Source organism: Phalaenopsis equestris, unplaced genomic scaffold, assembly GCF_001263595.1.
Source record: "Phalaenopsis equestris unplaced genomic scaffold, ASM126359v1 Scaffold000954, whole genome shotgun sequence".
NCBI classification, from domain to species: domain Eukaryota; kingdom Viridiplantae; phylum Streptophyta; class Magnoliopsida; order Asparagales; family Orchidaceae; genus Phalaenopsis; species Phalaenopsis equestris.
The window spans coordinates 71,475-84,327 of record NW_018165393.1 but is presented as its reverse complement, the minus strand read 5'-3'; the positions used below and the strand labels follow the sequence as shown (position 1 = coordinate 84,327).

General features: G+C 35.0%; 1 protein-coding gene across 1 annotated transcript in view; it reads left to right on the top strand.

Annotated features, from left to right (window-relative positions):
• The window catches only part of LOC110032498 (probable inactive receptor kinase At5g67200), a 38,158-nt gene extending 26,628 nt beyond the window's left edge, over positions 1-11,530 (top strand). Inside the window, exon 2 of the mRNA XM_020736149.1 lies at positions 10,738-11,530. Within this exon, the coding sequence (XP_020591808.1) occupies positions 10,738-11,300 (563 nt within the window). The 3' untranslated portion in view covers positions 11,301-11,530. The remainder of the gene's footprint in view (positions 1-10,737) is intronic.
• The last annotated feature ends 1,323 nt before the right edge of the window (positions 11,531-12,853 follow it).

Sequence of the window (12,853 nt, the reverse complement as noted above, 5' to 3'; positions counted from 1 at the left end):
CAACTTGCCCATTCTGCTCGTGCCCCTCAAGGTTCAAAGTCTGGTTTTCCTATTGGTAAGTCCTGCAATGTTCCACAATCGTTCCACGAGGCTCTTGAAGGTGGAGGTGATCACAATTTTATTAAAAAACTTGAAAAAAAAATGGGAAGCCTGCACTTATTCTCATAGAGGATGAAGCTGGTACTCTCACGTCCTCTTAGTGTTTTGCTTTTGTGGGGAAATTCCTTTATGGTCACCCAAAACTGGAGATCATTAGGAAGGAGTTTGATGTTATGAAACTATTGGGTAGTTGAAACATTAGCCTACTTGATGGTCGACATATACTTATTCAGTTATCTCACAATGTCGATTACACTCGCATTTTCTCTTGAAAAACTATCAAGATCGACAATCGTTTTATGAAAATTCTAAAGTAGACTGTCGGTTTTGATCCAAAAGCGAAGTCCCCTCTCATTGTAGTTTGGATAAAGTTTCCGGGGTTAAAATTACATCTGTTGAACATTGAAATCCACTACTCTTTTGCAACTATTTCCGGTAAGCCTCTCAAGATGGATAGTCTTACTCTTGCTGTCACCAGCCATCTGTGGTTTGTGTATTAGTTGAGAGAGATATTACTCAACCAACTTCGGATGAGATATGGATTGACACTATTCACAACGGGCATTGACAAAAAGTTGAAATAGAACCACGTCCTCCTTATTGCTCTCATTGTAGTATGTTTGACCACAGTTATAATATTTGCTATCGCTTGCATTCTCATCTAAGGCTGAATATCGCTAAAGATTAGCCATCTACCATCCTTGCTGAGAAGGTGCAATCCGATCCTCTTTCTAACATCGCAGTTCCAGATGAAGAACACATTACTACAGATACAGATCCAAATGTGCTGGTACTACTTACCGTTATTGAAGAAGTCCCACTTAAATGCCAAGACACGAGAGTGTTCTTTCGACCTGAAAGAAGATCAGCTGGTTCAACAAGTAGTTGTCTCTAATGTTCAACAACCTAAACATATTCTGCACACTTCATACCATTTTTCTTGATAAGGTGAGCTAATCCTCGGATGAGGAATGACAGGTCTGCACGAGGAGGAAGAAGAAGAACGGAGGACGGCTCGAGCTAAGGAATCTATTGGATGATACATTGGTTACTACTGATAATGACACTCATGTGACCAATTTATTAGTTGGCTCCTTCTCTAGAACTAGATACAGAGGCAAGACAAAATTGGGTCGCTCTCTAGCTACCTGATACTCTTATTTTGACACTTTTTGGTTTTTATTTTTTTAGATCTCTTATGTATTGACTTTATTTTCTCTTTTTTGAAACCATTTGATATGGTGGTTTTTGTGTAGGTTGGGTGTCATTTTTGGGATCTCCCACAAAATTTATCTGTACCCTACTTTTTATTTAATTATACCTTACTTTTTATTTAATATATTAACCTTTGGGCTTTAATATATGTATATATATATATATATATATATATATATATATATATATAATACATAAAGATTGTATGAGAGGGCCCAATAGAGGCACCCTACCCATACCAAGTACAATAATACCCCAATAAAAAGATACAGATAGACTCAATAAAAATTTAAAACAAATTTAAAACATGTAGAAAACAAGTAGCTAAGGTCGAGCCAGTTTAGTCCTTCCTTTTCGTCTAGTTTTAGGAGAAGAGCCAGATAACAAACTTTGAAGAGTCGTGTCATTGCCAGGAGTAACCAAAGTATCATCCATTAAGTTTCCAAGTTGGAGTGTGAGCCCCGCTTTCTTATTCTGCCGAGAAGTGTAAACCTGTCATTCTTTATCTAAAGATTGACTCATGTGATCCTCGGTTTGATTGGATATTAGAATCGCAGTAGAAGGAAAGACAGTCGTTGTCACAACAATAGGTTCCAGTGGTGTATGTAAAGTGTGAATTGTCACCTTTGCACCTAATGCTTCCTGAATAGGAGCTACGGGGCTATCCTGATTTTCGGTTCGAACATTATCCGTTATAATATGGACAGGAGAAGGGATCCCAGGGGCAGACACCAACTCCTATCTTGTGGTGATTCCCTCCTCAGGTTGGCTGTCATCAGGTTTGCTGAGAGCGTGTTCAGGCACGTGGGTTGCATAAATTGCATTCTCCTGCTTTTGACTATTGGTTCTCATCTGTGGGTGCAATCTGAAACATTTCTCCTGCTGGTGTTCAAATATCTTGCAGTGCTTGCAGTAACAAGGTTTTTGTTCCATAATGATTTTTTTTCAATAACCATTGTGAGCAGAACCAAACCAAATTTCTTCTAGATCTGGTAGTGTAATATCTCTTTCAATCAAAATCCTTGCAATAGAGGGCCTTGAGAAATGAACTGTAGGTAAGTTTACCTGCAAAGATTTTCCAATGATAATATAGTCTCAATTACATATAAGATAGATAGATCAAAGAATTGAAGCTTGAGTTCAGGTAATAAGAACCAGATAAGTACAATTAAGAGTTCTTGACTGGGATCAAAATTAGGGGTCCATTTGAGCAATTTCATATATTTGTCATTAATTGTGATGAATTTCTTTGAGAAAATCCTTGTGTAATCTTTTTCTATGCTCAGCTGTATCATAACATGTCTTCCGTCGAAATGACCTGCCTGTCAATCTCCAACCAGTTTGAAATCTTCAAAAACCTTCTTAATAATCGCCATCTTAGGGCAACCTAATTGGAACTTTCCAACTATTGTAAATTTGTATTTTCCTGCACGAGTTGAAATTTGTTTCTCCACGAACTTTTTTAAGGACTTCTTAATATTGCTGGTTTGTTCGGCTTTTTCTCTACTTTTTTTATGAGATTGCAATCTTCATGTCCTCCAACATAGTCATGATATATCTGCGAGAATATCGGACTATCTGCGAGGTGGAAAGCGGAGCTGCGTTTGTGAATCACTGTAGAATAGGAGCGTTTGACAGGCTTATCACCGGCGAGGGCGGCAATGTGGGAAAGCTCTGAGGCTATTAGCGTGCTTCACACAAGCACTGCAGCGACTGCAACCTACAAACTAGACGCTAGAAGTCGAGCAGAAACTCTGGCGGAGCAGTCGAGCGAAGCGCCACAGACGACGAAACGGTGAAGCGCAAGATACATATATATATATTACTGTTCATCATATATTTCTATTCCTTTGGGAATTAAATCTAATTTAATCTAAATATAACAACTTAAAACATATATATATATATATATAATTGTCAATATATTTGTATTTCTTTTGATACTCATTTTTGATTTACTTGTCTGTTTGCTTTTTATGCAATTTATACTTGTTTCAAAATCAATGAATTTTTAAACTGTGAAACACTCTTTTATTCACTAACTTCTTTCTATTTATTTAGATATGTTCCACTCTCAAATGTCATAACATGAGGCAGTTTTATTTTAACATATATTTTTTTATCAACTTGAATATAGATCACTTCATAAAATATTATTCTGAATAAGTTCAGATTGATAATGTAGGAAAATATAATTTCTTAAAAAGAAGAATCTAAAAAACATAGGTCTAGATACTAAAATTAAATTCTTAGAAAATCTTGGTATACAAATTTTTTTTTTCTGATTTCTAAATAAAAACACCACTAAGTTTTAAATAAAATATCATAATAACTTTTACATGTTAGCACATACGGGTCATCAAATAGTTGTGCTGATTACTTCACTTTAATTTTCTTAGGATTTGTATATTTTATATGCTATAATAAATATATTTCCTAAAATTAAAATTAGTGCATCATATGTTATAAACAATAACAATCATATTAGATTCAGATTGACAAGTGAGATTTTTTTTTGTTTTTTATCAGCTAGTTCTTAACTTTGATACAATTCTATTTTATGTCTATTCTTTTTATAGAAGGAACACATGATTTTTTTTTATTCATCTTAGGGTGATATTTTATTCTTTTCTTTCTTTTTAGACTTGACTTTGGCTCAGTTCTTTCGTGTAACAAACATTAAATATCTTACTTTCATAATTGACCTTTCCTCTAGAATACACATGATCGACAGCTCATTAATTGATCATTTATTCTTATATACAACAATAACAACAACAAAGCCTTAATCCCACTACGTGGGGTCGGCTACATGAATCCTTTTTCTCCATTGCGTCCTATTTAGTGTCATATTATCATTTAGTTCTAGTAAATTAAGATCATTTTTAATACAAGAAGCCAAAGTCTTCCTAGGTCTATCTCTGCCTTTCTTAACACAAGTCGAATCTAAAACATCTACTCTCCTAATCGGATCATCTAATGGTCGATCATTTATTCTTATATATGTTATAATATATTTTGAAGGGAGCATATTGTTATGAGAAAATTATTAGAATGTGGTGCATCATAAATGATTTAGATATTTCAATCTCAAGTGTTTTAAGTCAAGCTGCAATGTCTTGTATTTGTATTATGTTTCTTCACATATCTCTTATTCGAATTAGCTTTAGGGATGAGAAATTCATAATTAGGATGTTGGTAAGTATGCTTTACTTGAAGTAATAAAATACTCATCAAGCTTGTGTTGTGAAAAATGACGGCAATACAACGAAAAGTTGGAACGAGAAATTTGCAAAACAGAAAACACAGAAACACACAGATTTACGTGGTTCGACAAATTGTCTACGTTCACGGAGTTGTAGAGGATTTTATTAGCTTAAGGATTTACATCGTCGACCGCCTCAACGATTACAAGAAAGAATTCTCTCTCTCCTCCCCTCTCTCTCTCTACTCGAGAGCCACTGCTGAAGAAGAAGAAGAAACCAGGGAAAAACTAAGCCTGTTGCGATCCCTTTTGCGTTTACACGTCACACACACACACACACACACACTTGCATCAGCCCGGAGAGTGCTGAAGAAGAAGAAACCAGGGAAAAACTAAGCCTGCTGCGATCCCTTTTGCGTTTACGCCTCACACACACACACACACACTTGCATCAGCCCGGAGAATAAGTCAAGGAATTCAGCTGCTTGCACTTGCTCGATCTCACCAAAAAACCGATAACCTAGAAATCCCCAAAATTGATTCTTCACTCCTACAGCTTTAGATAGAAAAGCCCATAAAAAAATTAAAGAAGTCAAATTTCTTCTGCAAAGCCTTAATTCTTCTTTTGTGAAGCCTTAATTTGCTAAATGCAACAGAAGGCGGGACCCTATTCTAAAATAGGAGAGTTTGGCGGGTTTCATTTTCGGAAGTTGTAGAAGACTTTTAGGGAAGAAATTAAATTAAGAAACAATTTAATTTGCTGCTTTATTCAACAGTAGATTGGGCTCCACCAATCTCAACAATTCTTCCACTTGGAGACTGGGACAATGATTGCACCATCCACTGATTGTGTCGCCTTTTTTTTCAAAAGTGATATCCTTCACCTCCGCAACTCAAAGCCCCTATCTTCATGCACACAACTTCAATTTCTCAAGAGTAACACCGTTAGTAAATATATCAGCGTCAACATAGTCTTGTACCTCCAAGCTCTTTCCTGGGTTACTCATGTATCTGCTTACAACTTCCACTGTATGGGCTGTTGATAGCCTTTTACAATAAGTCTAGCATTGTATCTCTTATCGCTATCATGTTCAGTCTTCACTCGATACACCCACTTATTGTGCAATGTTTTCTTCCTCAGTGGGAATTCTGTCAGCTCCCAAATCTGATTTCCTGGCAGGGATGAAATTCACTCCTCTTTCATGGTTAGCTCCCACTTGCTTGAATGTCTTACAAGATTTCTTCATAGCTCTATGGTTCTCTGTCATTTGTCAGGATAATATAGTTCAAGATTGATGAGTAACGCTGCGGAGAACGTCTATTTTTGACTGAACTGTGAACTGTAGTTGCAGGAGTGGGCGACTTTGAAATTTTCTGCGAAACAATAAGAATGGGTGCCCCAGACCCACTTTCCTCATTACTTCCATCACTATCCTGCACTGACCTCTGGTAGATCATCAAATCTTACCATCTTGGATTCCTGAGGAGCCACTTCAGAAACTGTACCAGACTTGTTCTTGTACAAGGTCTTTTCATTATTCCTGCTTCTTATGATCTTCCGGTCTTGATCATCCCAGAAATGATAATCAAATGCCAGGTCTTCATAGCCAGTAAAATAACATTTCATTGACTTAGCATCGAGTTTTCTACGAGCCACAGGATTAACAAGAACATAAGAGGCAGCCAAAAGTTTTAAGGTGAGAAAATTTGATCTCTTTCCCACTCTAGACCTCATCGGACAATTTACAATCTAATGGAACAAATGACTTCCTCTTGATCAGGTAAACTGTAGTGCTGACCGCTTATGACTAGAAAGTTGGTGATGGTCCGACATACAATCTCATGCTTTTAGCCCGCTCATTAATGGTCCTGTTCAAGCGCTCCGCAATATCATTTTGTTTTGGTGTCCCAGGAATGGTCTTTCCCATTCTGATACCCTGAAGTTGCACAATACTTCTTGAACCAACCATCAATGTATTCATCACCATGGTCAGATCTCAAACATTTCAGTTTTACGTTAGTCTCTGTCTCAGCCATGACCTTCCAAGTATTGAACACATTAAATACATCTGATTTATGCTTCAAGAAATGCATTTATACCTTCCAGCTGTGGTCATCAATGAACGTGACATAGTAACGAGAGTCTCAAAGAGATTTCACTGGAGAAGGTCCCCACACATATATGTGTACAAGTTTCAGTTTTTCTGCCTTTGACGCTCTCTCACTTTTCAAGAAACTAATCTTCTTCTGATTCCCCATAATGCAACTCACACATACTAAGATCAACTAACTTCAGCTCTAAGAGCTTGCCTCTGGACTGAAGTTATTTCATGCCCCTCTGACATATGTGACCAAACCTGCAATGCCACAAATTTGTCGTTGTATTTGCAACTGTAGTAGCAATAGTATCGCGTAAACCTATAGTCATATATACTGTGTCAGTTTTTTTACTTTGATCAAATACTAATGCTCATTTGGTAACCTTCGAAGTGCTATCTGAGAACACTACTGAATGACCAACATAAATGATTTTTCTTCAACTCAGGAATGTGTTTAATCTTTTGCAAAGTCAATTTGCTCTTGTTAGGAAGTGCAATATCAACGTCTCTCATCCTCACCACGTCTAGAATTTCTTCATCAGCCAAATATATCTTTTCAAAGTCACCTGCAACATAGTTTCACATTAACTCCCGGTGGGAAGATGTATAGAAAGAAACATTTGAATTCAATATTCAATCATCAACAGAACTGTAAACTGTCAACAATAATGCATCCCGTGCTTTTTCAATTACCACATTTGTGCTATCATTCTCCTTCTTGGGATTCCTACAGTTCTTTATGTGACTAGTTTTGCCACAATTCTAGCAAGTTGCTTTCTGACCAGGCCTTTACTTGCTCCTGCCTCTGTAGTTTGGTTTTGATCTTCCTCTGTTTGAGTTCTTGTTTGGTGCTCTTCCTCGAGAATCAATATTCAATGCTGAATTCAAACCTGAGATCTCTCCAGGGTCTTTTTTGCGCACCTCAGCCAAAATCAAATCACGAATATCATCATATTTCAGTTAAGATTTATCTGCAAATAATCATCTTCATGACTTCCTAGCTAGTTGACAATGAAACCAACAATATCAGTGCATGTATCTCATCATCAAAATCAATTTCAATAGACGATAATTGATTTGTGACGGTGTTGAAATCTTGCAGATGTTGTGTCACAGATATTCTATCCGTCGTCTTCAAATTACATAACTTTTTCATCAAGTGTATATTATTATTCGCCGACAAAGTTGTCATGAGATCTGCAGTCGTCCACTCTTTGATGATGTTGTATGCCACGGATCTCGACAGAGTTAATGAAATAACCCCCAGAACCTGTCGATCCAAAAAATTCCAAATAATCAGCTTCATCCATCTTCTCTGGTCGCTTTATCAGTACCTAAAGATGAAACTTCTTCCCATAGAGATAGTCCTCTGTCTGCATTATCCAGTAACCAAAATCTGTGCCATCAAATTTCTCGATCCCTGATACCATCACTTCATCTCCAGCCATCGTGTTTCCTCAGATCTGAATCTTGGCTCTGATACCAATTATTGTGAAAAATGACGTCAATAAAACAAAAAATTAGAACAAGAAATTCTCAAAAGAGAAAACACAGAAACACACAGATTTACATGGTTCAACAAAATGTCTATGTTTACGGTGTTGCAGAGGATTTTATTAGAATGAGGATTTTCACCGGCGACCTCGTTAATTATTTCAAGAAAGAACTCTCTCTCTCTCTCTCTCTCTCTCTGCCTCTCTCTCTCTCTCTGCCTCTCTCTCTCCAAGAGAGCAACTGCTGAAGAACTAAGCCTTCTGCGATCCCTTTTGTTTTTACCCGTCAGCCACACATACACTTGCATCTGCTGGGAAAATAAGTCAAGGAATTCGGCTGCTTGCAATTGCTTGATCTCACCAAAAAAGCAATAACCGAGAAATCCCCAGAATTGATTCTTCACTCCTGTAGCTTTAAATAGAAAAGCCCATCAAGAAATTAAGGAAGTCAAATTTCTTCTGCAAAGCTTTAATTCGTGAAATCAAACAGGAGGCTGGACCCTATTCTAAAATAGGAGAGTTTGGCGGCTGGTTCCATTTAAGGAAACTGTAGAAGAGTCTTAGAGAAGAAATTAAATGAAGAAACAATTTAATTTGCTGCCTTAATCAATAGTGGACCGGGATCCACCAATCTCAACAATTTGCGGCTAATAAGCATAGGTTGTGCTTTACTAATGAAAATCATGCTTTCGATGGTTACAAATTTATTGACAAATTTTTTTTGTGGGCTAAAATTCTAACTCATTTAAATTCATTTAGATATTTATGATTAAACTATCAATTTATGTTCTTTTCTCTAATCCATATGGGTGAACTAGAAAAAATACAATTTTCATATTTTATCCTAACTAATTATACAATATAATAAAAATATTGCGAAATAAAAATTTCCTGTATTTATATAATTAATTTAAATTTATTTATTTATGTGATTTATAAAACTTAATTATATGCTTTTCATAATTTAGGATGTTGTGTTTAATCTTTAATTATTCAAATAATATAAATCACTTAGACGTTAAGTTCTATGCTCAATTATTTCACTTTGAATTGTATACATAAACATAAATTTATATTTATAAAACTCAACAAACTTGAACAACTAAAAATTTATTATCTATATATAATTAACTGATGATGTGAACACATGATTAAGATATTTACACATATAGTGTCGCAATGTTATTTCACTATATAGATTAGCTAGTAAGTTGTTTTCAGCAAAACTTTTATATAATTTAATTTTATAGGTTCTCAACAAAACTAATGGAGTGAAATCTATCTACTGGATTTTTCAGGCTATAATTTTCATCATCTAGTTGCTTGCTGGATTAAATGCACTTAGCATAAATATTACAACTTGAAACTTATCTATTCTTGGAATTTGGTAAAAATTAAGTGAATGGTACCATCAGTTGCTTACAGACACCAGCAAGAGGCAAAGCAAGCTGTTTAATTCCCATAGGGATAAATGCATATGCAACCAAAGCCTACAAATGTCATTCATATTTTATCAAAAACAGCCTGCAGAAGCTTTTTACAAACAAAACGTATATAATTATAATAGCGAAAAGGAACAAAATATTATTTCTTGTACAGGAAATATATAATAGCAATGACAATTTCAGAATTTTGTGAACTGGATGAAGAGTTGTCCTAAACTGACATATCAAAATGTCGAGGTAGAGTTGTTGAAACCAGGCTCTCATGCCAATTAGAAATAAAATTGATTCTAAAAAAATTTCTCCAACTAATGAGTCGATTGTATATAAAAAATGTATACCTGCAGCTATTGATGTTTTAGGTCATTTTTCTAAAATTCAAGGAATCTCAAATTGATGGCATGTGTTTCAAATAAGACTGAAGGCTTCGGGACCCCAAAATCTTTATTTTTTATTTTTGCCTTTCACCAATATTGTAGAGACAAAATTACATAGATTTTAAAACTATTTCCATTTTTTCTTTTGGAGGGAAATTATTTGAACTGCTTTTTACTTTTTCAGAAAGTTTAAGCTGTTACATGGAACTAACAATAACGTCAGATTGTGTGTATGATAAACTGATGCAATATATTTTCAAAGACTACTATCATCTGTGAATTTACCCTTCTGTGTCAAGTGTTACTATTCTTTTGGTAAAAAATTGGCTGTTTGTAGAACTGTCATATAAAGTTACTATTAAAAAGATTTACTTTTTGGCAATTTAATTGTACTGTGACAGATTCCTTTGATCGTTCAAAAGCATCTGAAAGACCGATCAGAGCAGACCATAGTAATTTGAGTTTTCAGAGCTCGAGTCTACCTTGTTACAGTTAATTTTAAAATGGAAGAGTTACATACAGATCGCTCAATTACTAAGTATTTACATGTCTAACAACAAATCTTCAATTTTTACATTATATACCACTATTCCTATACATGAAAAGTTTTCACTTTTTAAGAGTTAAGACAGTGATATTTTTATGTCATATGAAAGATATGGGTTGTATAATTATAGAAGGTATGGTTTTGGCGTTAGGTGTGTAAATTTATAAGAATTGTGTGTCATTATGTAAATGCCCCATTTTAAAATTTGTACAAGTCATAATATGAGAAATGAACATGTCTTTTATGTCTTAACTTTGAAGGTTCAAGATCAACCAGAGCTAAGCCTCTGCACTGGACATCATGCCTGAAGATTGCAGAAGATGTTGCCCAGGGCCTTGCATACATCCACCAAGCCTCCAGATTAATCCATGGCAACATCCGATCATCAAACGTTCTCCTCGGCTCCGATTTCGAAGCCTGCCTCACCGATAATTGTCTCTCCTTTCTTATCGATCCAGTCGTTCCTGGCAACAATGATTCGGGATATAGAGCTCCCGAAACCCGTAAATCGAATCAGCGTTTGACGCCTAGGTCAGACATCTACGCTTTTGGGGTCCTGCTGCTGGAGCTTCTCACAGGGAAACCTCCATTGCAGCACCAACTCCTGGTTTCTGCAGACCTGCCAACATGGGTTCGTTCGTTGAGAGATGATGAAGGGGGTGATGATGAACGGTTGAGGATGATAGTCGATGTTGCCGCGGCCTGTGTTCGGTCTTCGCCGGAGAGCAGGCCGACCACGTGGCAGGTCCTGAAGATGATTCAGGAGGTGAAGGAGGCTGATGTTGGAGATGATGATGATGATAATGAATCAGGTATTTCTTAGTCCTTCTGGCTTTTGTAATCAGGTTGATTTTGATATTGTTATTTTCTTGTGTTGCTGAAGAGATGCTAGTAGAATGGGTGGCTGTAGCTTGTGTTTTTGCCTGCTAACTTGTAATATAAATGGGTTTGGATTGCACTGTAGAAAGCGAACATTGGTTGAGAAGAATTGCAAATGTGCTTCTATTTAAAGTTGTTGGGTGAAATCTAAATCTTTAGGGAAATTTACATACATACCAGACATTTTTTATTTTTTAAATGTTTAACACTCAATTTTTGATATTTATACCACATAACACCTTGGTGTCATAAAGTTATGCATGAAAATGTAGACTGCACTTTATGATGGTGATGATTTTTCTGGGGTGATGTTGAAGATTTAACTGGTATGCATGTAAGTATGAATGTTTAGAGGTTAGTTACCTAAATACATAAGAATTGTATGGTATATATGTAAATGACCCAAAATTTTTATTGATTTATCTAAGAGTACTTTCTTTTTAACATGGGCCGAGTGCGCGCTGGCCCAACCCCAGTGCGTGATTTTAAACTATCTGCTATCGAGCGAAAAGCCCACGTAAGTGTCGTCTAAATGAAGTAATATGGGTCAGCCCACATAAGCCCAACATTTTAGTGGATAGATTCTAACAAGTAAGAAGGAGAGGGAGAGTACAAACTGATAAGTTAAAGATGTTCCGTATAATTACAAAATTTTTTCTTAGGATTTTTTTATTTATTTTGATTAATTTATTTATTATTTTTACAAGAAAATATCTAAAATATTATAGTTTTTTTAGCATATTTTATGGCTAGTAAAATCCAGACATTTTCTTAGGAATTCTCAATTATATATTATTTTAGTAAAAAATAATGTCAAAAAAAAATGATTTAACTAATATTATGAATATTATTAAAGGCAATATTTTTAATAATAATAATAGTATTTAAACAATTTATTATGTTTTTTAACATTTGTCCTTTAAAATAATAAAAATGAAAAAGAAAACTTAACATTTGTCATTTAAAATAATAAAAATGAAAAAGAAAACTTACTGTTTAAAAAAAAAAATTTTGCGAATATATATTTTAAAAATCTATCTTTATTTCCAATAGAATAATTTATTCAAAAGAATAATTATTTATTATAAAAAGAATAAATTATTAAATTGTATAAAAAATTTCTATGTATGTCCATATTTGTACTAAAAAAAAAATAAATGTTAGATATCTAAATAGATGTAATTTAAGGGTTTGCATGTAAAGGTCATGATGTTTCATCTTTGGTGAAGGAAGGCTCAAAAAAAAAAGTGGAAGCAGAAAATTGAAGAGAAGTGGAATAAAAGGAAGTTGGCGCCGGCCGAGTCAGGACATTTCAAATGCTGCCTGCTTCAACTTTAGGAACATATGCAGTTCTACACTCTTTTCAAGAAAAGTTTACATACGAACATATGTAAATTTTAGGTTAGACATTATAGTTTTAAGAGTTTGGTGTTGTAAATTTATGCATAAATTTGGGTAATTAATTTTTAAAAGCTAATTGCAAAAATATTTTTGATG